Source organism: Cherax quadricarinatus, chromosome 43, assembly GCF_038502225.1.
Source record: "Cherax quadricarinatus isolate ZL_2023a chromosome 43, ASM3850222v1, whole genome shotgun sequence".
Taxonomy (NCBI): Eukaryota; Metazoa; Arthropoda; class Malacostraca; order Decapoda; family Parastacidae; genus Cherax; species Cherax quadricarinatus.
Genome location: NC_091334.1, coordinates 10,395,769 through 10,422,789, shown reverse-complemented (window position 1 = coordinate 10,422,789; position 27,021 = coordinate 10,395,769). Strand labels below are relative to the sequence as shown.

At 46.3% G+C, this 27,021-nt stretch overlaps 1 protein-coding gene across 2 annotated transcripts in view; it reads left to right on the top strand.

Moving 5' to 3' along the window:
• The window catches only part of LOC128694252 (solute carrier family 23 member 1-like), a 41,948-nt gene extending 24,859 nt beyond the window's left edge, over positions 1 to 17,089 (top strand). For both annotated transcript variants that reach the window (XM_070093570.1, XM_053784278.2), the window contains exons 11-14: positions 7,032 to 7,271; positions 7,838 to 7,967; positions 11,517 to 11,658; positions 13,019 to 17,089. In XM_070093570.1, coding sequence (XP_069949671.1) covers positions 7,032 to 7,271; positions 7,838 to 7,967; positions 11,517 to 11,658; positions 13,019 to 13,223 — 717 coding nt within the window. In that variant the 3' untranslated portion in view covers positions 13,224 to 17,089. The remainder of the gene's footprint in view (positions 1 to 7,031; positions 7,272 to 7,837; positions 7,968 to 11,516; positions 11,659 to 13,018) is intronic.
• The last annotated feature ends 9,932 nt before the right edge of the window (positions 17,090 to 27,021 follow it).

The window sequence follows — 27,021 nt, the reverse complement described above, 5'->3', positions numbered from 1 at the left end:
AAGTCCTTCCCTCCCCACCATCTCCTGACGTTCTCATACAAAAAGTGCAGCCCACCACCTTTACATCCCCCCACTCGGATGAACCCCCTCTTTACATATACACTCATGATCCTACCCTGCAAATTAATTAACCCCAGCCTGCCTTTGTGCACTGGGAGAGTAACACCCCCCCCTCTGCAACCAATCACACCCTGACCCCCAAATAAACCTAAAGACTCTCCTCAACAATGCCACAATATCTGACTGCAACAACGGGTACATTGCAGCCACATGCCAAATTTTACTATACAGTAAAACATTTACTACAATGACCCGCTGATGAAGTGTTAAGTGACCCGGCCACAACCCATCCAACTTACCAATCACCATTGCCATGACACTCCCCAAATTAACCATCCTGGCTTGCTGTGCATCCTACATATGCTCAATTCCAAAGATCTTGACCCGATCCACAACACACCACCTCTCACTACCTTTCCTTCCCACCCTCTCCTCCCAATCCCCCAATCCCATAAACTTAGACTTCTCCACATTCACCCTCATACCAGTAGCCTCTCCAAACAGATTCACAATCCCTCCCACCCCTCCTAAACCTTCCCCCTCACGAGAATCCTTGTGTCATCTACGTAACCCACAATCCCCGGCACTCCTCGCCCTACCCACCCCTGCACCTCCCCCTTCACACACACTTCCACTGCCCTATAAAATGGGTCCTGCAAACATGCAAAAAGTAATTGGGACAAAGGACATCCCTGCCTCAGACCTCTACCCATCAGGATCCGATCCCCCACCCTCCCATTCACCTGCACCCGGACACCTGCCCCATGGTACAATGTCTGCACGCAACTCACAATCTCATCCCCAAATCCTTGCCTCTTCATTATCCACCATAATGCCTCCCTCTCAACACTATCATATGCTGCCCTCCAATCCAAGGCCAACACCCCCCTCCCCCTGCTTCCTGCACACTCTCCACAAACCCCCAAATCACCCCATGCCCCTCGTACATAGTCCTCCCTGGCACCCCATACTGTCCAGCTGCAACTACCCTATCGATCACACACTTCGACCTGTTCCCTAATATTTTAGCGAATAACTTATAATCCACACACAGCAAAGAAATTACCCTATAGTCCCTCACGGTGTGTGGACTGGCCACCTTCGGGGCCAAGACCGCCGCCGTTGCCTGCAAAAACCCCAACTCGCCCCTCCTCTTCATCTCATTCAACAGCTTCACCAAGAACCCCTTGAGTACTCCCCAATTCTGTAAATAGAACTCACATGGCAGACCATCGACCCCCCGGGCCTTGCCCCTACTCGTACTTGATAATGCCTGCCACACCTCCTCCTCTTCAATGTCCCCTCCCAGTGCCATATGATACCCCCTACCTAGAACACTGGCCACCTGCCCTCCCAACCGCCCTAATGCCCCCCCATTCACACCGACACTCCTCAAATAAGTCCCAAACCATTCATCCACATGATGACCCATCCCTTCCGTCATAAGAAGCACCTGCCACACAAGATACCCTCTGACCTCTGCATGCACTAACAAACATTCTATCTCTGTGGCCACCTGACACTGCCGCTGTCCCCGCAGGACACACGCCAATGGCCTGTCACCCCACAACACCTCCTCTAACCCACCCTTCACCCACACTGCATCAAACCTCTCATTCTGCAAGTCCCTGATGCATTGCTTCAACTCTTCTATTTCCTCCTCAGGATAGCCCCCACCCCCCACCCCTCCTCCATAACAATCCCTCAACCACCCCTCTAAATACCATATAAGCCCAAGAGACATCTGAGCCTCCCTCTTGCCCTGTCGAACAATCCCGAATCCTTCCCTTCACCACTCCATCCCACCACGCCAACAAATCCCCAACAACCTCCACCCCTGACCACAACTCCTTCCACATTTCTGCAAACCCCTCCCTCCCCTCCCCTTCTGCAAGGAGCCTAACGTTCAATTTCCAAAAACTCCTATGCCTCCTTGGCAACCCATCCCACCCCAATTCCACGAAAACCGCCCTATGATCTGAATATGCTACCTCCACCACACACCCTCTCTACCCGTGCAGTCCGCATTACGTACAGTCGGTCCAATCGAGCGGCATACCCTCCCCACACAAACGTGTGCTCCACCTCCCATGCTTCACCCTTAGCCACATCCTACAACCCCACCCCTCCGCAAAAGATCCCCTAGTACAAAAGAGCAAAACCCCGCCCCTCAAGGCTCCACATCTTTCATGTGCACCACACAATTCCAGTTACCCCCCACAACCTCCACAGGGGGGAGTGACCGGAGGTGATACACCAAAACATCCCTCACAAACGCATTCTTCACATGCCCATCCCCCTCTGCCAGCCCATAGACGTGCACTAGCGCCACCCTCTCCCCCATCCACAGCTTTGTAATTGTGCTCTTGCACAAAAGCCACATCCACCCCATACCTACGGAGAAAATCCAAGAACCACATACACTTCACTCTGTTACGCAACCCATTTACATTCACTGAGACACACTTCAAGCCGGCCGTACCTTGTGCCCTTTTGACATTGATCCTCCACTAGACGCCTACCGGCGTCTGCTACCATGCTCACTACCAGACACCTGAAGATCTCCTTTAGCTGCCCCTGGGCCCCTGGGCCCCTGGGCCCCTGGGCCCCTTAAGGCCACCCCGTGCCACCTCCGCCCACACCTTCTTGCCAGGCCTCTGCGCTGGGGTGAGGACGTCATCAGAGTCCGACAGCACCACCACCCGTTTGCATGACCCACTCTCTGCCTCCATAGCCACCTCCAGAGGCCCTTCGTTATGAACCACCACCTCCACGGTAACTACGTTCACCCCGGTGGCCTGCCCGTCAACCAACTCTTCCACATCCTGCGACCGCATGCAAGACACATTGCCGAGGGTCTCTCCAAGCCCCTCCTCGTCTGCCACACCAGGCGTTCCCAATAATCCCTGCAGCACAGACGTGAACGCGTCCTCCACCACTTTCTCCTCCATGGGTGGCCCGCCTTCCACACCCAGCATAACCGGGAAAATTGAGGAAGATTCCCCAGGTAGAGTCACACAAGACCCCTCAAGAAGCTCCTCCCGCTCCACCTCTTCACTCCACAATGACGTCTTCGGACGTGCACCCGACTCAGGCACAACCGCCACCTCCTGGACGGATTCTGCCATGGGATGACGCTCCGCATCCTGCTTCCACATTTGACGACCACATTGCGCTGCAGTGTGGTCATACGCCCCACAAAGGCGACAAGTGCGGCACCGCCCCACATAGGAAACCATCACTTGTGTACGAAAGTCACTCATCACTACGTATGATGGGATGGGGTGCTTTAAAGTCATCATCAGCGAGAAAGTTCCTTCAAGGAGGCCGGCATATGTGCCCTCCGTCCACTTCCCAACGGTCGCCACATGCACAGTTCCATAGCTGCTGAACACATCTCGTAAATCAGTCTCATTGGCCTCAAAAGGCACGTTACGCACCTTAACTCACGTGAAATAACAAGACACATCAATGAGCCTCACTATGACAGCTGGGCTAACAACCACACAACCATCTTGAAATTTTTCCACCAGCCGCTCAAGACACTTGCTGATCGGAGCTTAACAAAGACCCGACAGGCCCCATTAAGAGCTACTCCATAAGTTCTTCATCAGCTACTCCATAGGTATCCTTGATGATGTCCGAGAGGATAACAGAACCTATTTGGGTAGTCACAGCCCCACGCACCAGCTCTATACAGTATTAATCCCCCTCCTCACAGCTTGCTCCAACGGCCAGCAGACAATTGCAGGTCTGCTCACCACAGAGGTCCAGCGATGAATGATCAATGTTACCAAGGTGAGGGTGTCATCAGTGTTACCAAGGTGAGGGTGTCATCAGTGTTACCAAGGTGAGGGTGTCATCAGTGTTACCAAGGTGAGGGTGTCATCAGTGTTACCAAGGTGAGAGATGTCATCAATGTTACCAAGGTGAGGGTGTCATCAGTGTTACCAAGGTGAGGGTGTCATCAGTGTTACCAAGGTGAGGGTGTCATCAGTGTTACCAAGGTGAGGGTGTCATCAGTGTTACCAAGGTGAGAGATGTCATCAATGTTACCAAGGTGAGGGTGTCATCAGTGTTACCAAGGTGAGGGTGTCATCAGTGTTACCAAGGTGAGAGATGTCATCAGTGTTACCAAGGTGAGGGTGTCATCAGTGTTACCAAAGGTTGTGTCAGCTGTGTTACCAAGGTTAGGATGTGTTATCAGTGCTACCAAAGTAAGAGGTGTAATCAATGTTACCAAGGTGAGGGTGTCATCAGTGTTACCAAGGTGAGGTTGTGTCATCAGTGTTATGAAGGTGAGGTTGTGTCATCAGTGTTACCAAGGTGAGGTTGTGTCATCAGTGTTATGAAGGTGAGGTTGTGTCATCAGTGTTACCAAGGTGAGGATGTGTCATCAGTGTTATGAAGGTGAGGTTGTGTCATCAGTGTTATGAAGGTGAGGTTGTGTCATCAGTGTTACCAAGGTGAGGTTGTGTCATCAGTGTTATGAAGGTGAGGTTGTGTCATCAGTGTTATGAAGGCGAGGTTGTGTCATCAGTGTTACCAAGGTGAGGGTGTCATCGGTGTTACCAAGGTGAGGGTGTCATCAATGTTACCAAGGCGAGGTTGTGCCATCAGTGTTACTAACGTGAAGTTCTGTCATCAGTGTTCCCAAGGTGAGGGTGTCATCAGTGTTACCAAGGTGATGTTGTGCCATCAGTGTTACCAAGGTGAGGTTGTGTCATCAGTGTTACCAAGGTGAGGTTGTGTCATCAGTGTTACCAAGGTGAGGTTGTGTCATCAGTATTAACAAGGTGAGGTTGTCATCAGTGTTACCAAGATGGGGTGTTATCAGTATTACCAAGGTGAAGTTTTGTCATCAGTGTTACCAAATTGAGGTTGTGTCATCAGTGTTACCAAGGTGAGGTTGTGTCATCAGTGTTATGAAGGTGAGGTTGTGTCATCAGTGTTACCAAAGTGATAGTGTCATTAGTGTTACCAAGGTGAAGGCGTGTGATCAGTGTTACCAAGGTGAGGTTGTTTCATCAGTGTTGCCAAGGTGAGAATGTCATCAGTGTTACAAAGGCGAGGTGTCATCAGTGTTACCAACGTGAGATTGTGTCATCAGGGTTACCAAGGTGAGGTCATCAGTGTCACCAATGTGAGGGTATTATCTTTGTCATCAAGGTGAGGTTGTGTCATCAGTGTTACCACGGTGAAGTTGTGTCATCAGTGTTACCAAGGTGAGGGTGCTATCAATGTTACCAAGGTGAGGTTGTCATCAGTGTTACCAAGGTGAAAGTGTCATCAGTGTTACCAAAGTGAGGGGTGTCATCAGTGTTACCAAAGTGAGGGGTGCCATCAGTGTTACCAAGGTGAAGGTGTTATCAGTGTTACCAAGGTGAGGTTGTGTCATCAGTATTAACAAGGTGAGGTTGTCATCAGTGTTACCAAGATGGGGTGTTATCAGTATTACCAAGGTGAAGTTTTGTCATCAGTGTTACCAAATTGAGGCTGTGTCATCAGTGTTACCAAGATGAGGGTGTCATCAGTGTTACCAAAGTGAGGGGTGTCATCATTGTTACCAATGTGAGGGTGCCATCAGTGTTACCAAGGTGAGGGGTGTCATCAGTGTTACCAAGGTGAGGGGTGTCATCAGTGTTACCAAAGTGAGGGGTGTCATCAGTGTTACCAAAGTGAGGGGTGTCATCATTGTTACCAATGTGAGGGTGCCATCAGTGTTACCAAGGGGTGAGGGTGCCATCAGTGTTACCAAGGGGTGAGGGTATCATTGTTAAAAAGGTGAGGGTGTCATCAGTGTTACCAAGGTGAGTGTCATTAGTGTTACCAAGGTGGTCCACCTGTTGAGAGGGTTCGTGGAGATGTGATGGTTGGAGTTAAACACAAGTCGTTGGGTGGTAACACTTATATTAGCAGAGTGTGAGAGGGGGGAGCCCAGACTGCCTGTTGATGCCTGATAGGTCTAACAGTGAACTGCCGGGAAAGGCCGGGAGCCCAGCACTCACATGCGGCATCATGTGACGTCACATATGCTAGTCACTGGGCCTAGCTGAGCAGGGAGCCTAAATATATACATGGATGATACGATCTACAATATACTACACAAGTATACGTATAGGGAATTCAGTAGCTATATTGACACAGCAGCTGTTGCTCAACACCCTACAGAAGCCCAGGAGCTGTTACTCAACATCCTACAGGGTTCCAGGAGCTGTTACTCAACACCCTCCAGGGGCCCAGGAACTGTTACTAAACACCCTCTAGGAGTCCAGGAGCTGTTACTCAACACCCTCCAGGAGTCCAGGAACTGTTACTCAACACCCGCAAGGGGCCCAGAAGCCACAAATAGATACAAGCATTGTGTACATACTTTCACCAGGACCAGGAGCTGTAACTCACATACTTGAAACGTTATACTTGCCTCATCGTACGTCACTATATCATTATATCCCTCTATTTCATTAAATATCACTTTGAATCTTTATATATGTCATTATACTGCACTATCTTCCATCATATTTCTCAGTATATCATTATATCTTGTTGAGTATCATTATAACTCACTGTATATTATATATCCCTATTACATCACACTGTATATCAATATATTTCACTGTACATCATTATATTTCCCTGTACATCATTATATTTCCCAATATATCATCATATTTTGTTGAGTATCATTATAACTCACTGTATATTATTATATATCCCTATTACATCACACTGTATATCTATATTTCACTGTAAGTCATTATATTTCATGTACATCATTGTATTTCACTGTACCTCATTGTATTTCCCTGTACCTCGTCATATTTCACTGTACATCATTATATTTCCCTGTACCTCGTCATATTTCACTGTACATCATTATATTTCCCTGTACCTCGTCATATTTCACTGTACATCATTATATTTCACTGTACATCGTCATATCTGACTATACATCATTATATTACTGACAGGTAGGGAGCCGTCGAGTGGTCCAGTACAGCGCCATTATCCTCATCTTCAGCGGAGTCTTCGCTAAGTTCGGCGCTGTGTTTATCACCATCCCGGAGCCCGTTATGGCAGGAGTGTTCGTGGTGATGTTTGCCATGGTGACCTCCGTGGGCCTCTCGCCACTCCAGTACGTCGACCTAGCCTCCTCCAGGAACCTCTTCGTCATTGGCTTCTCCATCTTCTTCGGAATGGCTGTGCCCAAGGTCAGGAACTGCTTCACTCTATACTGATACAACCTGATACAACGTGTATCAGGAACTGATAATATTAAACTTTACAGTATACCGTACAGTGGCAACAGCAAGGTCACTTTACGTTCGATATTATGAAAGATTACACACTCATTACAGTACAATAATAAACAATAGTAATAATGATAATAATAATGATGATAATAATACCTGAAGTATACTTGGCGAGGGTCGCGGGGTCAACGCCCCCGCGACCCGGTCTGTGACCAGGCCTCGAATAATTACAATAATAATAATGCTAGGTAAAAGGATACAAGTGCAACTGATGCGGCATTTTATTGTGGCAACGTTTCGCTCTTCGGGATCTTTGTCAAGCTTAACAAAGCTCCTGGAGAGCGAAACGTTGCCACAATAAAATGTCACATTAGTTGCACTTTTGTCCGTATACCTAACATATTGTCGGTAATTCTACCAACGGTATTACAACAACAACAATAATAATAATAATAATAATAATAATAATAATAATAATAATAATAATAGAGGATGTTAATCAACATAATATGTGTGTGTGTCAGTGGGTGGAGAAGAATCCTGGTATCATACAGACGGGGTCTGCTGAAGTAGACCAGATCCTGACGGTGCTTCTCCAGACGCCCATGTTCATTGGAGGAGGATTGGGATTCCTCTTCGATAACACCATCCCAGGTAAGAATAACACAATCCCAAGTAAGATAACACCATCCCAGGTAAGATAACACCATCTCAGGTAAGAATAACACAATCTCAAGTAAGATAACACCATCCCAGGTAAGATAACACCATCTCAGGTAAGAATAACAATCTCAAGTAAGATAACACCATCCCAGGTAAGATAACATCATCCCAGGTAAGAATAACACAATCCCAAGTAAGATAACACCATCCCAGGTAAGAATAACACCATCCTAGGTAAGATAACACCATCCAGGGGAAAGATAACGTTGTAATTAAGATTCCAATACCAAGAAGGTGTCTTGCTGACCAAGGGAACAGCAGCTCTGGGAGGTCCAGTAAGAGAGGACAGAAGTGGTAAGATTTTATTCGGATTTTTAACCCCGGAGGGTTAGCCACACAAGATAATCCAAGAAAGGCAGTGCGTCATGGAGGACTCTATCTTACTTTCACTGTGGTCCTTAAATCTTGTCCCCCAGGATGCCACCCACACCAATCGACTAACACCCAGGCACCTACTTACTGCTAGGTAAACAGGGACAGCAGGTGTAAGATTACTAACACTCAGGTACTTACTGCTAGGTAAACAAGGACAGCAGGTGTACGGTGCCTAACATTCAGATACTGCTAGGTGAACAGGGACAGCAGGTATAAGAAGACTAACACCCAAGTACCTACTTACTGCTAGGTGAACAGGGACAGCAGGTGTAAGGTGATTAAAACCCAGGTACCTACTTACTGCTAGGTGAACAGGGACACCAGGTATAAGATGACTAACACTCAGGTACCTACTTCTAGGTAAACAGGGACAGCAGGTGTAAGGTGCCTAACACCCAGATACCTACTTACTGCTAGGTGAACAGGGACAGCAGGTGTAAGGTGCCTAACACCTAGGTACCTACTCACTGCTAGGTGAACAGGGACAGCAGGTGTAAGGTGCCTAACACCCAGGTACCTACTTACTGCTAGGTGAACAGGGACAGCAGGTGTAAGGTGCCTAACACCCAGGTACCTACTTACTGCTAGGTGAACAGGGACAGCAGGCGTAAGGTGCCACACAAACGCTAAAACTTCATAAATCCCCAAACAATCTTATTTAACTATGTAATATAAGAACAAATGTCGTAATTTACAGGATCCAGAATACCGTCGCTAATTTCCATTTACCGAGGAATCTGTAAGCAGTAAATAGCCTAATAAATCTGTCAGCTAGAAAGCTGACAGGTATATCAGGTGTGTCAAGAAGCGCCCTACAGGTGGAACACACACACACAAACGCTTGCATCTTGATAGCCAGTGGTTATGATGAGAAGCAGTAATCTGAAAGCAATGCAGGGTATGGCTTTCAGATTACTGTTTCAGATTACTGTTTCAGACTACAGTTTCAGATTACTGTTTCAGATTACAGTTTCAGATTACAGTTTCAGATTACTGTTTCAGATTAGTTTCAGATTACTGTATCAGACTACAGTTTCAGATTACTGTATCAGACTACAGTTTCAGATTACTGTATCAGATTACAATTTCAGATTACGGTTTCAGACTAGAGTTTCAGATTACTGTTTCAGATTACAGTTTCAGATTACTGTTTCAGATTACAGTTTCAGATTACAGTTTCAGATTACTGTATCAGACAACAGTTTCAGATTAGTTTCAGATTACAGTTTCAGATTACAGTTTCAGATTACTGTATCAGACTACAGTTTCAGATTACAGTTTCAGATTACTGTATCAGACTACAGTTTCAGATTACTGTATCAGATTACAATTTCAGATTACGGTTTCAGACTACAGTTTCAGATTACAGTTTCAGATTACTGTATCAGACAACAGTTTCAGATTACTGTATCAGATTACTGTTTCAGATTACTGTATCAGACAACAGTTTCAGATTACTGTATCAGATTACTGTTTCAGATTACAGTTTCAGACTACAGTTTCAGATTACTGTTTCAGATTACAGCTTCAGATTACAGTTTCAGACTACAGTTTCAGATTACTGTTTCAGATTACAGTTTCAGATTACAATTTCAGACTACAGTTTCAGATTGCTGTTTCAGATTACAGTTTCAGATTACAGTTTCAGATTACTGTATCAGACTACAGTTTCAGATTACTGTATCAGATTACTGTTTCAGATTACAATTTCAGATTACAGTTTCAGATTACTGTTTCAGATTAAAGTTTCAGATTACTGTTTCAGACTACAGTTTCAGATTAGTTTCAGATTACAGTTTCAGATTGTCATGTAGGGGAGTAATGGAACGTCAAGGATATAAGTGGGGATATGGGAGTAAGGGAGTATGTATAGGCAGGGGAGAGGCAGGCGAGGTGGTAGGAGAGATGATTAGCGGAGGTAAGTGACGCGCGGCGGAGGTAGGTAATGTGAGGTCACTGGTGACTACACCTTCACCTCTCATTACTCTACCCACCACACTACTCACCCTCTCACTACTTTAACTAAACATAAATAAATGGAGAAATGAGTAAATAACGGGGACAGTGAATGTTACTATTCTACTCAAACACAGTTTATTATTAAGTCCTTGTACAATAATATATTTGGGAACAGGAGAACATTATTGTGGTTTAGACAAATGGGATGGTACACATAAGCAGTGAGACAGGGAATACAATCAACTTGGCGAAACAGAATATAACTTACAATATAGTTCAGAGGACAGTTCACCACAGGTCCCAAGACCTATACAGCACCAGTACTGCTCCAAGCCAGTACTCTGCCCAGTCTCCTCCAGAGACTTCAGCAGCCTTCTCCCGAGCCCTGCAGCCCAGCAGCAGCTCCTCTCGAATCTCTCTACTCAGAGCTCTGCACCCAGGCCAGAGCTCCGCACGAATCTCTTCTGCTCAGCTGTTCCCTGGGCTTATATGGTGGTCCAGCACCCTCCACAATGAGGTGTGCACCACGTGTACGACCTTACGCAGAGATCTGACGCCAGTGACGAACAAAGGAGCTGAGCCTTAAGCCGAAAAGGCGTGGCTCTGACAGACATTTGCCAAGGCAAGGTGGCCATATAATTGATTAAATTAGATCTCCCCAGAGACCTCACAAGCCCAGCTGAACATCACAAGATTACTGTTTCAGATTATAGTTTCAGATTACTGTTTCAGATTACAGTTTCAGATTACTGTTTCAGATTACAGTTTCAGATTACAGTTTCAGATTACTGTTTCAGATTAGTTTCAGATTACTGTTTCAGATTAGAGTTTCAGATTACTGTTTCAGATTAGAGTTTCAGATTACTGTTTCAGATTACAGTTTCAGATTACTGTTTCAGATTACAGTTTCAGATTACTGTTTCAGATTACAGTTTCAGATTACTGTTTCAGAGTACAGTTTCAGATTACTGTTTCAGACTACAGTTTCAGATTACTGTATCAGATTACAGTTTCAGTTTGTTGTTTCAGACTACTGTTTCAGATTACAGTTTCAGATTACAGTTTCAGATTACTGTAGGTTTCCTCGTATATAATTATTGTGAGAGAAACTCTCTGTATCGTTATATCAAGTGGTTACATTTGCAGGTACGGCCAAGGAGCGCGGTCTCCTGGGCTGGAACAAGCATTACCGCCAGCAGGATGGATACCTTCCGCAGGACCCTGACTCAGGCTGCTGCCACCCGTCTTCCAGCTACGACATGCCCTTCGGCATGAAGGTCATCTCAAGGTGGGTGTCAGGGCCATAGCCAGGTAAAAAGGTCAGTGGAAGGGCCATAGCCAGGTCAAAGGTCAGTGGAAGGGCCATTGCCAGGTAAAAAGGTCAGAGGAAGGACATGGCCGGGTCAAAGGACAATGGATTGAAGATAAACAACAACTAAATATATTAACAAAAATCTTTCAAAATCTCCCACGCGCAAAAAAAAAAAAGAAAAGAAAAAAAAATCAGGAAATCTCTAACTGGAAAACCTACATAAGAGGTTATAATCCCCCCACAAAAGAGGTTATAATCCCCCCACAAAAGAGGTTATAATCCCCCCACAAAAGACGATATAATCCCCCCACAAAAGACGTTATAATCTTCCCACAAGAGGTTATAATCCCCCACAAAAGAGGTTATAATCCCCCCACAAAAGAGGTTATAATCCCCCCACAAAAGAGGTTATAATCCCCCCACAAAAGAGGTTATAATCCCCCCACAAAAGACGTTATAATCTTCCCACAAGAGGTTATAATCCCCCACAAAAGAGGTTATAATCCCCTGCAAAAGAGGTTATAATCGCCCACAAAAGAGGTTATAATCCCCCCCACAAAAGAGGTTGTAATCCTCCCACAAAAGAGATTATAATCCCCTGCAAAAGAGGTTATAATCGCCCACAAAAGAGGTTATAATCCCCCCACAAGAGGTTATAATCTTCCCATAAAAGAGGTTATAATCGCCCACAAAAGAGGTTATAATCCCCCCCACAAAAGAGGTTGTAATCCTCCCACAAAAGAGATTATAATCCCCTGCAAAAGAGGTTATAATCGCCCACAAAAGAGGTTATAATCCCCCCACAAGAGGTTATAATCTTCCCATAAAAGAGGTTATAATCGCCCACAAAAGAGGTTATAATCCCCCCACAAGAGGTTATAATCTTCCCATAAAAGAGGTTATAATCCCCCACAAAAGAGGTTATAATCCCCCCACAAAAGAGGTTATAATCCTCCCACAAAAGAGATTATAATCCCCACAAAAGAGGTTATAATCCCCCATAAAAGACGTTATAATCCCCCACAAGAGGGTATAATCCCCCGATAGGGGCCATGATCCCTCAATAAAGACCATGATCCCCCAGTAGGGGCATGATCCCCAATAGGGGCCATGATCCCCCAGTAGAGGCCATGATCCCCAAGTAGGGGCCATGATCCCCAATAGGGGCCATGATCCCTCAGTAGGGGCCATGATCCCCCAGTAGGGGCCATGATCCCCCAGTAGGGGCCATGATCCCCCAGTAGGGGCCATGATCCCTCAAACAGGGGTTATAACCCCCCCACAAAAGTCCCCACTAATACACACTGCTTGTAAATTACCTGACTTGATATTTCAGAATCAAATGGCTGAGGTACCTACCCTTCAGCCCCACCTTCAACGACTTCAGGAGCAGCAAGACTGAAATGACTGTCAACGGAGTGGAGGAGGCAAACCTGAAGTTACGTGTTTCCACCCCCCCCATCCCCGACTTTGAGCACCTGAAGCCACAATGCTCTTCATATGGGACGACTGAAGCCGACTATCTCTCGTGTCTAGTGTAGAGAGCCTGAAGTCACCTATCCGTCATTCTTCAGCACCTGAAGTCGCCTATCTGTCATTCTTCAGCACCTGAAGTCACGTATCCGTCATTTTTCAGCACCTGAAGTCACCTATCCGTCATTCTTCAGCACCTGAAGTCACGTATCCGTCATTCTTCAGCACCTGAAGTCACGTATCCGTCATTCTTCAGCACCTGAAGTCACCTATCCGTCATTCTTCAGCACCTGAAGTCACCTATCCGCTATTCTTCCGAACATGAAGTCACCTATTCGTTATACAACACCTAAAGTCACCTATCCCTTCCTCCTGAGGGAACTGAAGTCACCTATCCCATAATCCTGAGGGAACTGAAGTCACCTATCCCTTCCTGAGTGAACTGAAGTCACCTATCCCTTCCTCCTGAGGGAACTGAAGTCACCGATCCTTTCCTCTTGAGGGAACTGAAGTCACTTATCCCTTAATCCTGAGGGAACTGAAGTCACCTATCCCTTCCTGAGTGAACTGAAGTCACCTATCCCTTCATCCTGAGGGAACTGAAGTCACCGATCCTTTCCTCTTGAGGGAACTGAAGTCACCTATCCCTTAATCATGAGGGAACTGAAGTCACCTATCCCTTCCTCCTGAGTGAACTGAAGTGACCTATCCCTTCCTCCTGAGGGAACTGAAGTCACCTATCTATTCCTCCTGAGGGGACTGAAGTCACCTATCTCTTCTTCCTGAGGGAACTGAAGTCACCTATCCCTTCCTCCTGAGTGAACTGAAGTCACCTATCCCTTCCTCCTGAGGGAACTGAAGTCACCTATCCCTTCCTCCTGAGGGAACTGAAGTCACCTATCCCTTCCTCCTTAGGGAATTGAAGTCACCTATCCCTTCCTCCTTAGGTTACTAAAGTCACCTATCCCTTCCTCGTGAGGGAACTGAAGTCGCCTATCCCTTCCTCGTGAGGGAACTGAAGTCACCTATCCCTTCCTCCTGAGGGAACTGAAGTCACCTCTCCCTTCCTCCTGAGGGAACTGAAGTCACCTATCCCTTCCTCCTGAGGGAACTGAAGTCACCTATCCCTTCCTCCTGAGGGAACTGAAGTCACCTATCCCTTCCTCCTGAGGGAACTGAAGTCACCTATCCCTTCCTCCTGAGGGAACTGAAGTCACCTATCCCTTCCTCCTGAGGGAACTGAAGTCACCTATCCCTTCCTCCTGAGGGAACTGAAGTCACCTATCCCTTCCTCCTGAGGGAACTGAAGTCCCCTATCCCTTCCTCCTGAGGGAACTGAAGTCACCTATCCCTTCCTCCTGAGGGAACTGAAGTCACCTCTCCCTTCCTCCTGAGGGAACTGAAGTCACCTATCCCTTCCTCCTGAGGGAACTGAAGTCACCTATCCCTTCCTCCTGAGGGAACTGAAGTCACCTATCCCTTCCTCCTGAGGGAACTGAAGTCACCTATCCCTTCCTCCTGAGGGAACTGAAGTCACCTATCCCTTCCTCCTGAGGGAACTGAAGTCACCTATCCCTTCCTCCTGAGGGAACTGAAGTCACCTATCCCTTCCTCCTGAGGGAACTGAAGTCACCTATCCCTTCCTCCTGAGGGAACTGAAGTCACCTATCCCTTCCTCCTGAGGGAACTGAAGTCACCTATCCCTTCCTCCTGAGGGAACTGAAGTCACCTATACCTTCCTCCTGAGGGAACTGAAGTCACCTATCCCTTCCTCCTGAGGGAACTGAAGTCACCTATCCCTTCCTCCTGAGGGAACTTAAGTCAACTATCCCTTCCTCCTGAGGGAACTGAAGTCACCTATCCCTTCCTCCTGAGGGAACTGAAGTCACCTATCCCTTCCTCCTGAGGGAACTGAAGTCACCTATCCCTTCCTCCTGAGGGAACTGAAGTCACGTAGCCCTTCCTCCTGAGGGAACTGAAGTCACCTATCCCTTCCTCCTGAGGGAACTGAAGTCACCTATCCCTTCCTCCTGAGGGAACTGAAGTCACCTATCCCTTCCTCCTGAGGGAACTGAAGTCACCTATCCCTTCCTCCTGAGGGAACTGAAGTCACCTATCCCTTCCTCCTGAGGGAACTGAAGTCACCTATCCCTTCCTCCTGAGGGAACTGAAGTCACCTATCCCTTCCTCCTGAGGGAACTGAAGCCACCTATCCCTTCCTCCTGAGGGAACTGAAGTCACCTATCCCTTCCTCCTGAGGGAACTGAAGTCACCTATCCCTTCCTCCTGAGGGAACTGAAGCCACCTCTCCCTTCCTCCTGAGGGAACTGAAGTCACCTATCCCTTCCTCCTGAGGGAACTGAAGTCACCTATCCCTTCCTCCTGAGGGAACTGAAGTCACCTATCCCTTCCTCCTGAGGGAACTGAAGTCACCTATCCCTTCCTCCTGAGGGAACTGAAGCCACCTCTCCCTTCCTCCTGAGGGAACTGAAGTCACCTATCCCTTCCTCCTGAGGGAACTGAAGTCACCTATCCCTTCCTCCTGAGGGAACTGAAGTCACCTATCCCTTCCTCCTGAGGGAACTGAAGTCACATATCCCTTCCTCCTGAGGGAACTGAAGTCACCTATCCCTTCCTCCTGAGGGAACTGAAGTCACCTATCCCTTCCTCCTGAGGGAACTGAAGTCATCTATCCCTTCCTCCTGAGGGAACTGAAGTCACCTATCCCTTCCTCCTGAGGGAACTGAAGTCACCTATCCCTTCCTCCTGAGGGAACTGAAGTCACCTATCCCTTCCTCCTGAGGGAACTGAAGTCACCTATCCCTTCCTCCTGAGGGAACTGAAGTCATCTATCCCTTCCTCCTGAGGGAACTGAAGTCACCTATCCCTTCCTCCTGAGGGAACTGAAGTCATCTATCCCTTCCTCCTGAGGGAACTGAAGTCACCTATCCCTTTCTCCTGAGGGAACTGAAGTCATCTATCCCTTCCTCCTGAGGGAACTGAAGTCACCTATCCCTTCCTCCTGAGGGAACTGAAGTCACCTATCCCTTCCTCCTGAGGGAACTGAAGTCACCTATCCCTTAATCCTGAGGGAACTGAAGTCACCTATCCCTTCCTCCTGAGGGAACTGAAGTCACCTATCCCTTCCTCCTGAGGGAACTGAAGTCACCTATCCCTTCTTCATGAGGGAACTGAAGTCACCTATCCCTTCCTCCTGAGGGAACTGAAGTCACCTATCCCTTCCTCCTGAGGGAACTGAAGTCACCTATCCCTTCCTCCTGAGGGAACTGAAGTCACCTATCCCTTCCTCCTGAGGGAACTGAAGTCACCTATCCCTTCCTCCTGAGGGAACTGAAGTCACCTATCCCTTCCTCCTGAGAGAACTGAAGTCACCTATCCCTTCCTCCTGAGGGAACTGAAGTCACCTATCCCTTCCTCCTGAGGGAACTGAAGTCACCTATCCCTTCCTCCTGAGGGAACTGAAGTCACCTATCCCTTCCTCCTGAGGGAACTGAAGCCACCTCTCCCTTCCTCCTGAGGGAACTGAAGTCACCTATCCCTTTCCTCTTGAGGGAACTGAAGTCACCTATCCCTTCCTCCTGAGGGAACTGAAGTCACCTCTCCCTTCCTCCTGAGGGAACTGAAGTCACCTATCCCTTCCTCCTGAGGGAACTGAAGTCACCTATCCCTTCCTCCTGAGGGAACTGAAGTCACCTATCCCTTCCTCCTGAGGGAACTGAAGTCACCTCTCCCTTCCTCCTGAGGGAACTGAAGTCACCTATCCCTTCCTCCTGAGGGAACTGAAGCCACCTCTCCCTTCCTCCTGAGGGAACTGAAGTCACCTATCCCTTCCTCTTGAGGGAACTGAAGTCACCTATCCCTTCCTCCTGAGGGAACTGAAGTCACCTCTCCCTTCCTCCTGAGGGAACTGAAGTCACCTATCCCTTCCTCCTGAGGGAACTGAAGTCACCTATCCCTTCCTCCTGAGGGAACTGAAGTTACCTATCCCTTCCTCCTGAGGGAACTGAAGTCACCTATCCCTTCCTCCTGAGGGAACTGAAGTCACCTATCCCTTCCTCCTGAGGGAACTGAAGTCACCTATCCCTTCCTCCTGAGGGAACTGAAGTCACCTATCCCTTCCTCCTGAGGGAACTGAAGTCACCTATCCCTTCCTCCTGAGGGAACTGAAGTCAACTATCCCTTCCTCCTGAGGGAACTGAAGTCACCTATCCCTTCCTCCTGAGGGAACTGAAGTCACCTATCCCTTCCTCCTGAGGGAACTGAAGTCACCTATCCCTTCCTCCTGAGGGAACTGAAGTCACCTCTCCCTTCCTCCTGAGGGAACTGAAGTCACCTATCCCTTCCTCCTGAGGGAACTGAAGTCACCTATCCCTTCCTCCTGAGGGAACTGAAGTCACCTATCCCTTCCTGCTGAGGGAACTGAAGTCACCTATCCCTTCCTCCTGAGGGAACTGAAGTCACCTATCCCTTCCTCCTGAGGGAACTGAAGTCACCTATCCCTTCCTCCTGAGGGAACTGAAGTCACCTATCCCTTCCTCCTGAGGGAACTGAAGTCACCTATCCCTTCCTCCTGAGGGAACTGAAGTCACCTATCCCTTCCTCCTGAGGGAACTGAAGTCACCTATCCCTTCCTCCTGAGGGAACTGAAGTCACCTATCCCTTCCTCCTGAGGGAACTGAAGTCACCTATCCCTTCCTCCTGAGGGAACTGAAGTCACCTATCCCTTCCTCCTGAGGGAACTGAAGTCAACTATCCCTTCCTCCTGAGGGAACTGAAGTCACCTATCCCTTCCTCCTGAGGGAACTGAAGTCACCTATCCCTTCCTCCTGAGGGAACTGAAGTCACCTATCCCTCCTGAGGGAACTGAAGTCACCTATCCCTTCCTCCTGAGGGAACTGAAGTCACCTATCCCTTCCTCCTGAGGGAACTGAAGCCACCTCTCCCTTCCTCCTGAGGGAACTGAAGTCACCTATCCCTTCCTCCTGAGGGAACTGAAGTCACCTATCCCTTCCTCCTGAGGGAACTGAAGTCACCTATCCCTTCCTCCTGAGGGAACTGAAGCCACCTATCCCTTCCTCCTGAGGGAACTGAAGTCACCTATCCCTTCCTCCTGAGGGAACTGAAGTCACATATCCCTTCCTCCTGAGGGAACTGAAGTCACCTATCCCTTCCTCCTGAGGGAACTGAAGTCACCTATCCCTTCCTCCTGAGGGAACTGAAGTCATCTATCCCTTCCTCCTGAGGGAACTGAAGTCACCTATCCCTTCCTCCTGAGGGAACTGAAGTCACCTATCCCTTCCTCCTGAGGGAACTGAAGTCACCTATCCCTTCCTCCTGAGGGAACTGAAGTCACCTATCCCTTCCTCCTGAGGGAACTGAAGTCATCTATCCCTTCCTCCTGAGGGAACTGAAGTCACCTATCCCTTCCTCCTGAGGGAACTGAAGTCATCTATCCCTTCCTCCTGAGGGAACTGAAGTCACCTATCCCTTCCTCCTGAGGGAACTGAAGTCATCTATGCCTTCCTCCTGAGGGAACTGAAGTCACCTATCCCTTCCTCCTGAGGGAACTGAAGTCACCTATCCCTTCCTCCTGAGGGAACTGAAGTCACCTATCCCTTAATCCTGAGGGAACTGAAGTCACCTATCCCTTCCTCCTGAGGGAACTGAAGTCACCTATCCCTTCCTCCTGAGGGAACTGAAGTCACCTATCCCTTCCTCCTGAGGGAACTGAAGTCACCTATCCCTTCCTCCTGAGGGAACTGAAGTCACCTATCCCTTCCTCCTGAGGGAACTGAAGTCACCTATCCCTTCCTCCTGAGGGAACTGAAGTCACCTATCCCTTCCTCCTGAGGGAACTGAAGTCACCTATCCCTTCCTCCTGAGGGAACTGAAGTCACCTATCCCTTCCTCCCGAGGGAACTGAAGTCACCTATCCCTTCCTCCTGAGGGAACTGAAGTCACCTATCCCTTCCTCCTGAGGGAACTGAAGTCACCTATCCCTTCCTCCTGAGGGAACTGAAGTCACCTATCCCTTCCTCCTGAGGGAACTGAAGTCACCTATCCCTTCCTCCTGAGGGAACTGAAGTCACCTATCCCTTCCTTCTGAGGGAACTGAAGTCACCTATCCCTTCCTCCTGAGGGAACTGAAGTCACCTATCCCTTCCTCCTGAGGGTACTGAAGTCACCTATCCCTTCCTCCTGAGGGAACTGAAGTCACCTATGCCTTCCTCCTGAGGGAACTGAAGTCATCTCTCCCTTCCTCCTGAGGGAACTGAAGTCACCTATCCCTTCCTCCTGAGGGAACTGAAGTCACCTCTCCCTTCCTCCTGAGGGAACTGAAGTCACCTATCCCTTCCTCCTGAGGGAACTGAAGTCACCTATCCCTTCCTCCTGAGGGAACTGAAGTCACCTATCCCTTCCTCCTGAGGGAACTGAAGTCACCTATCCCTTCCTCCTGAGGGAACTGAAGTCACCTATCCCTTCCTCCTGAGGGAACTGAAGTCACCTATCCCTTCCTCCTGAGGGAACTGAAGCCACCTCTCCCTTCCTCCTGAGGGAACTGAAGTCACCTATCCCTTCCTCTTGAGGGAACTGAAGTCACCTATCCCTTCCTCCTGAGGGAACTGAAGTCACCTCTCCCTTCCTCCTGAGGGAACTGAAGTCACCTATCCCTTCCTCCTGAGGGAACTGAAGTCACCTATCCCTTCCTCCTGAGGGAACTGAAGTCACCTGTCCCTTCCTCCTGAGGGAACTGAAGTCACCTATCCCTTCCTCCTGAGGGAACTGAAGTCACCTATCCCATCCTCCTGAGGGAACTGAAGTCACCTATCCAACTTCTATCCCGGAAACCCGAAATTGTAAGGATTGAAGATATCTTCTCATTCCTCGCATCAAACCTGACTGCCTCCCATTCCCCAGATGCTCTATGACCCCTACCGGTTTAGCGCTTCCCCATGGATGTAATAATAATTATAATAATAATGGTGGTGGTGATAATAATAAATAATAATAATAATAATAATAATAATAATAATAATAATAATGGTAATAATAATCGTGATAATTATAATGATAATGATGATAATAATGACATGTATATACACCTCTAATGACTATATACAAGTTACTTGTAATACATTACGTGTGTTCATAGTCACATTAAATGTGGCTTGGTTAGCAATGCACTCGCCTCACGCACCTAGTGTCAGTGGCTCGATCTCCGGCACGGGTGCAAATGTTGGGCGTGTTTCCTTACACCTGCTGTCCCTGTTCACCTAGCAGTAAGTAGGTACATAGGTGTTAGTTTCCTTACACCTACTGTCCCTGTTCACCAAGCAGTAAGTAGGTACCTAGGTGTTAGTCCCCTTATACCTGCTGTCCTGGTTCACCTAGCGATAAGTAGGTATCTGGGTGTTAGTCGACTGGTGTGGGTCGCATCCTGAGTAAGATTATCAAATAATAACATTGGAAATAAGCCAGACTGGGTGGCTTTCTTGGGTTATCCTGGCTTACTAAGCGTCCAGAATGATAACCCGAATATAAGTTCCGTCTTATCCCCAGAGAAGATTTAAGGATGTCAAATGTAAATAAACCACATTGTCCAGTCTGGGGTCATCCTAAGCTTAATATATATATATATATATATATATATATATATATATATATATATATATATATATATATATATATATATATATATATATATATATATATATATATATATATATATATATATATATATAATATATATATATATATATATATATATATATATGTCGTGCCGAATATGTAAAATTGGTCAATTAGCAAGAACTCATTTAAAATTAAGTCCTTTCTGAAATTTTCTCTTATACGTTTAAAGATATATTTTTTTCATTAATGTTAATGTAAAAATTTTTAATTTTGCACCAAAAGAATCTTAGAAAACTTACCTAGCCTCATTATAACAAGAGCATTTTATTTTAGCCTAACCCAACTAAATATATTTTAGATTTGTTTAAAATAATTTAATACTAAACAAACACAGTGAAATATATTTTTTTCGTTAGGTTCAGCATGATTTTTGCGAAATTATTGCATACGCAAATTTTCGCTTGTCCTATATGGCAAGATGAGCCTTGCTATTTAAGCCAAGATCGAAAGTTCTGCCTATTCGGCACGACATATATATATATATATATATATATATATATATATATATATATATATATATATATATATATATATATATATATATATAATAGGTAAAACAACCACAGGGGGTGAGTTGAATGATAGCCTTAGGACTTTCATGTTGCAATTAATACATCATCAGGAGCTTGCAATGTTGCAGAAGAGGTCCAAGCAGATATGACCACAAGAGGTACCTTTGCTCCAACAAAGGCGCTCCCTGTGGTCGTATTTTCCTGGACCTCCTCCTCCTCTTTTCTGCGACATTGCAAGCTCCCGATGATGTATTGTTTGCAACACGAAAGGCCTAGAGCTATAATTCAACTCCCCCCGTGGTTGTTTTGTATCTTAAATCGCTCGTTCGCGTTATTTTTCACATGAAGTGAAAGTAACAGCTTGGTTGATCAGGCCCTGATCCACCATGAGGCCTGGTCACAGACCGGGCCGCCGGGGGCGCTGACCCCCGGAACTCTCTCTCCAGGTATACTCCAGGTAATACCGTGGCTGTAGTGACACGTTCTGTCTTCTGGTGTTCCCTCCCTCGTTCTCGCTCATCTGTGGCTTGACAATGGTCCAGGAGGGACCAAAACGTTTAACGTATCTTGTGATCTTGTACCATCGCAACGTTTCTACCCTAGATGCGGGCGAACCATACATGATAGTGTGTTTCATAATAATGGACCCAATTGCAGAGATACAGCGATTTCATATCGGGTTCATCATTTTGAAACACCCTGAAAATACTTATGCTGCCCCCCACCGTCTATAATGGAATCTCAAAACCATTCTGATTATTATAATAAAAAAGAAGCGCTAAATCACAAGGGCTCAAACCATTCTGAAAAAAACAAAGATTACTCTTGTAAAACAATTTTTTGTATATTGTCCCAAATAAAAACTTATATTGCCTTACTGCTCGAAATTCTATGCCTCTGGACACTGTCTTGTAAGATATATTATTGACTAACTTTAATGTGTCCTCTAGGGTAATATTAATTTATCTATTTTATTTGCTCTTATATAGTCAGTTATTCTTTTAAATTACCTACTTAATTACTTTTTGCTTATATAGTTATGCTAATAACTCAGAGTTACACTCAATATTTGCAAGAACCCTTTATATGTTGTACTCAGTGATATAGACACGATGAGAGGACGCTCGCTGGGTGTGTACTCTGTAAACTACACTCTCTAGGTGTGTACTCTTAATGACTCTCAACTACACTCTCCAGTAATTGCAAAGAAGTACAGACCGTTAGCACTAAAGTACCACATCATAAAAATCTTGGAAAGGGTTCTAAGAAGCAAGATCGCCACCAGCTTAGAAACCCATCGATTACACAACCCTGGGCAACACAGGTTTAGAGCAGGTCACTCCTGCCTGTCCCAACTACTGGATCACTACGACAAGGTCTCGGATGCTTTGAAGGAGAAACAAAATGCAGATGTAGTATATACAGACTTCGTAAAAGCTTTCTACATGTGTGACCATGGTGTAATAGTGCACAAAACACGTGATAAAAGGATAACAGGTAAAGTTGGTAGATGGATCTATAACTTCCTAACAGAACACAAAGAGCAATAGTAAAGTCAGAGGCGGCTACAGTGAGAGGCTCTGTTCCACAAGGCACAGTGCTCGCTCCCATCTTGTTTCTCAGCCTCATAAGTTCTGTTCCACAAGGCACAGTGCTCGCTCCCATCTTGTTTCTCATCCTCATAAGTTCTGTTCCACAAGGCACAGTGCTCGCTCCCATCTTGTTTCTCAGCCTCATAAGTTCTGTTCCACAAGGCACAGTGCTCGCTCCCATCTTGTTTCTCATCCTCATAAGTTCTGTTCCACAAGGCACAGTGCTCGCTCCCATCTTGTTTCTCATCCTCATATCTGACATAGACACAGATGTAAGCCACAGCACCATGTCTTCCTTTGCATGGAAGTGTCATCCACTGAAGACACTGCAAGTCTCCAAGCAGACATCAACTAATTCTTTAAATGGGCTGCAGAAAACAATATGAGGTTCAATGAAAACAAATTGCAATCACTCTGATATGGAAAACTCCAACCACACAATAGAGCAAAAATCTAATGTGAAAGACCTGGGAGTGATAATGTCAGAGAATCTCACTTGTAAAGATCTGTTAGGAAAATGATAGGATGGATAATGAGAACCTTCAAAGCAAGAGATGCCAAGCCCATGATGATTCTCTTCAAATAGATTGTTCTCTCTTGGCTGAAATATTGCTGTACACTAACGGCCCGTTTCAAGGCAGGCGATACTGCAGACCTTGAGAATGTACAGAGAACTTTCACGGCACACATAAGTACAATAAAGCGCCTAAATTACTGGGAACGGTTGAAGTCGCTCGAGTTGTACTCCCTGGAACGCAGGCGAGAAAGATCCATGATAATATACACTTGGAAAATCCTAGAGGGTCTAGTCTCAAATTTGCACACGAAAATCACTCCCTACGAAAGCCAAAGACTCGACAGCAGATGCAACATCTCCCCAGTGAAAAGCAGGGGTGCCATGAGTACGCTAAGAGACAACACAGTGTCAGGGGCCCAAGACTGTTCACCTGCCTCCCAGCATACATAATGGGGATTACCAATAGATCTCTGGCTATTTCAAGAAGCCGCTGGACAGGCACCTAAAGTCAGTATCTGACCAACTGGGCTGTGATTCGTACGTCGCAGTAACAGCCTGGTTGATCAGGCCCTGATCCACCACGAGGCCTAGTCACGGACCGGGCCACGGGGACGTTGACCCCCGGAACCCTCTCCAGGTACACATACACCCACACATATTCAAAAGTCAATGTACATATCAACAATTACTGCCTGTATACTATGTATAGCGAACACTCAGTACAGTGACCCAGTACTGTCACTTCCTGGAGAGCTGCAACACAGACACAAACAACAAGCACCTAAAAAACACTTCTTCCACTTAACCTCTTGGATAATGAGGCTTAAAGCTTGTCAACGCTTTCGCTTCACTGAGTGTCCCTGGTTCGATCCCCGGCACGAGTGGAAATGTTGGCCATGTTCCCTTACACCTGTTGTCTCTGTTCACCTAGCAGTAAGTAGGTACCTGGGTGTTAGTCACCTTACACCTGTTGTCCCTGTTCACCTAGCAGTAAGTAGGTATCTGTGTGTTAGTTGACTGGTGTGGATGGTACGGAAAATTTTCTAGGGTGATTACCTTCATGTACCTCAACATTACATGCATACAAGTAAACTCATTGGGAGACAACCATATTGTTTACCGTAGTCACCCCGTGTAGACATGTGAGAAAACTTAACCACCCCTGGTCACGGCAGGTGGTTCCTTCGACCTCACAATCTTATCCATATCTATCCGAGACCAGTATGGATTGGATAGCACCCACAAGTACGGTGATACTAATTAATTGTGGACTGCATAGATTATATTAGTGTAACTGAATGAAGGGGGGGGGGGTAGGTTACACATGGATATATCCATCAAGGAAAAACACTTGTACATAATCTCACCACTTACCAGATATTCTCTGGTGGTCACTTGATGTAGTTGGATCACTCATAACCTATCCAATTACGACACACCTAACCGGCCAGTATCAGTCTGCTATAACTAGAAGGGTTACTTAACTGTGGGTGATTGATACTCCTTATTTCCTCCATTCACCATCTCATTTCGATGTCCTGCTACACCGACACGGTTCTTATTCCAGCAGGACGAGGTATCCGTTGGTTTGTCCCGGTTTAGAAGTCGTGACTCCATAAAAACTTCACTATCCTCGAGACAGGAACAACGAGGTAAACATGTGCACACACACTCTGGGAATGGCAGCTCATATCACTTCAACGATTCCTTAACTTAGTGTTATTATCACTGATTACATTACGATTTACAAGATGGTTTAATGTCTCATAATTATTATACACATTGGAGGGCACTCCATTAAGATCTGAGACCGATGAGTGATGATTAAATCACGGGTATTTTTCCCCGGGACACACTCCATGGCGACGCGCCAGTCACCACCGGTCCTACCATTATTCACTCATTTTACCACCTTATTTACAGCGGTGCTGTCAATCACGTTCCCTCACTCTTCACCAGGGACAGTCACGACACTTCCTATTATGAAGTGAGGCCTATATTAATCCTTAGGCCGCCGTGAATGCAAATTTCCTGGTCCCATGTTTTCACAGCCTCTTAAACCCATTCAAAACACTGCCCCCTCCCCCATGCCCCGAGTCGCCCTCTCCCCCCGCACATCCGCGCAGGCGCAAAGGGAACTCTTGGTTCTATCCTATTTTCAAATACATTTTTGACCCATATCGACACATTAAACACCTATTAGGCATTATAGCTTCGGAAAATTAAAATATTTTCCACGCTGCGGCCGGGCGGAGGTCGTTGCTAGACGACTTAAAGAATGTGGAGTACAATTTTCCCATCTTCACTGGCCACCTGGCTTGGGAACTCCAACATTGGTATTTACATAATCACCCATTAATTCTTTCCACCTGTCAACTCCTCAGGTAGGGATCCGTCCAAAGCACACTCAAGCTTCCATGCTTCTGGTATTAACAATTTCCCTCTTATTGTAAGGTGTGACACTAAGCCTATGCTCTCTGGGTTAATTTGTTGGGCATACTGGAATTATGAGACTTTAACAATAACAAATCTCTCTCATTATCCCAAGTCAGCCCCAGCACATTACTGCATATAGGCACTTCAACTCCATGGCCATCCATATTTATTGATCCCTCAAAATGGACTAATTACTGTTCCATTCTCTCAGGGGCATCCTTGCACCTTGCATTATTTCATTAACCCCTTCATATATCCTCATTAGTTCCTCTTCAGTTGACGTCACACCCGGAAATTGTCCACATAAGATTATTTACCCAATTACTACGCTCAGTGGACCACCTGTGCACTTAAGGTGTGCATTTATCGTCGCCTGAAGTAAGAACAATTTATTATTTAACTGTTTATTAATTATATCATTATAAGCAGTCAACACTTTTGGTGTCTTGCTCAGTTCGCAGAGCTGGGCCCTTTAACTGTCCATATGCCATTCTATAATTAGTAGGTTATTATTAAAGATTAGCCAGTATTCTCCCGGCCCGGGCTTTTTCCAAGTGGTGGCCCAGTATAATTAGTAGGTAATTCTGGACGGTCGAGCTTCCACGGAAGTCGCACCCAGTAGTGTCCAGATTCACATTTAACATCCTTCAGGTATTGTTCCTGAGTAATGGAATCATTTTGACTTTCCTCATTTATATTAATCCCTATGCTGTCCAGCTCCCACAAATTAGACTGGTTCAACATCATTCTCGACAGAATACTTGTACTGGGTTGACCTTTTATGAGTAAGACACCGTGACTGTATTCACTACTTCCTCTAGTCATTATTACTAGGCGGTAGTCTGCCATATATTACATGGCCCGTACCAGTGTTGAGGAGAGTGACGCCGCATGGTTTTGGATTTATGCCCTTTATCCTGAATTATTACATCCAACACCGGCAAGGCTACCTCAGCTAGGCCATCATTATTGCCATTAGCTGCAACCTTTACATCAGTCACTGTAGTGTCAGGGTTATTAACATTATCATTATTGTCACCATTATTATAAGAATTACATACAACCCTGCACATAACTGTATGGTACCTTCCCTTGT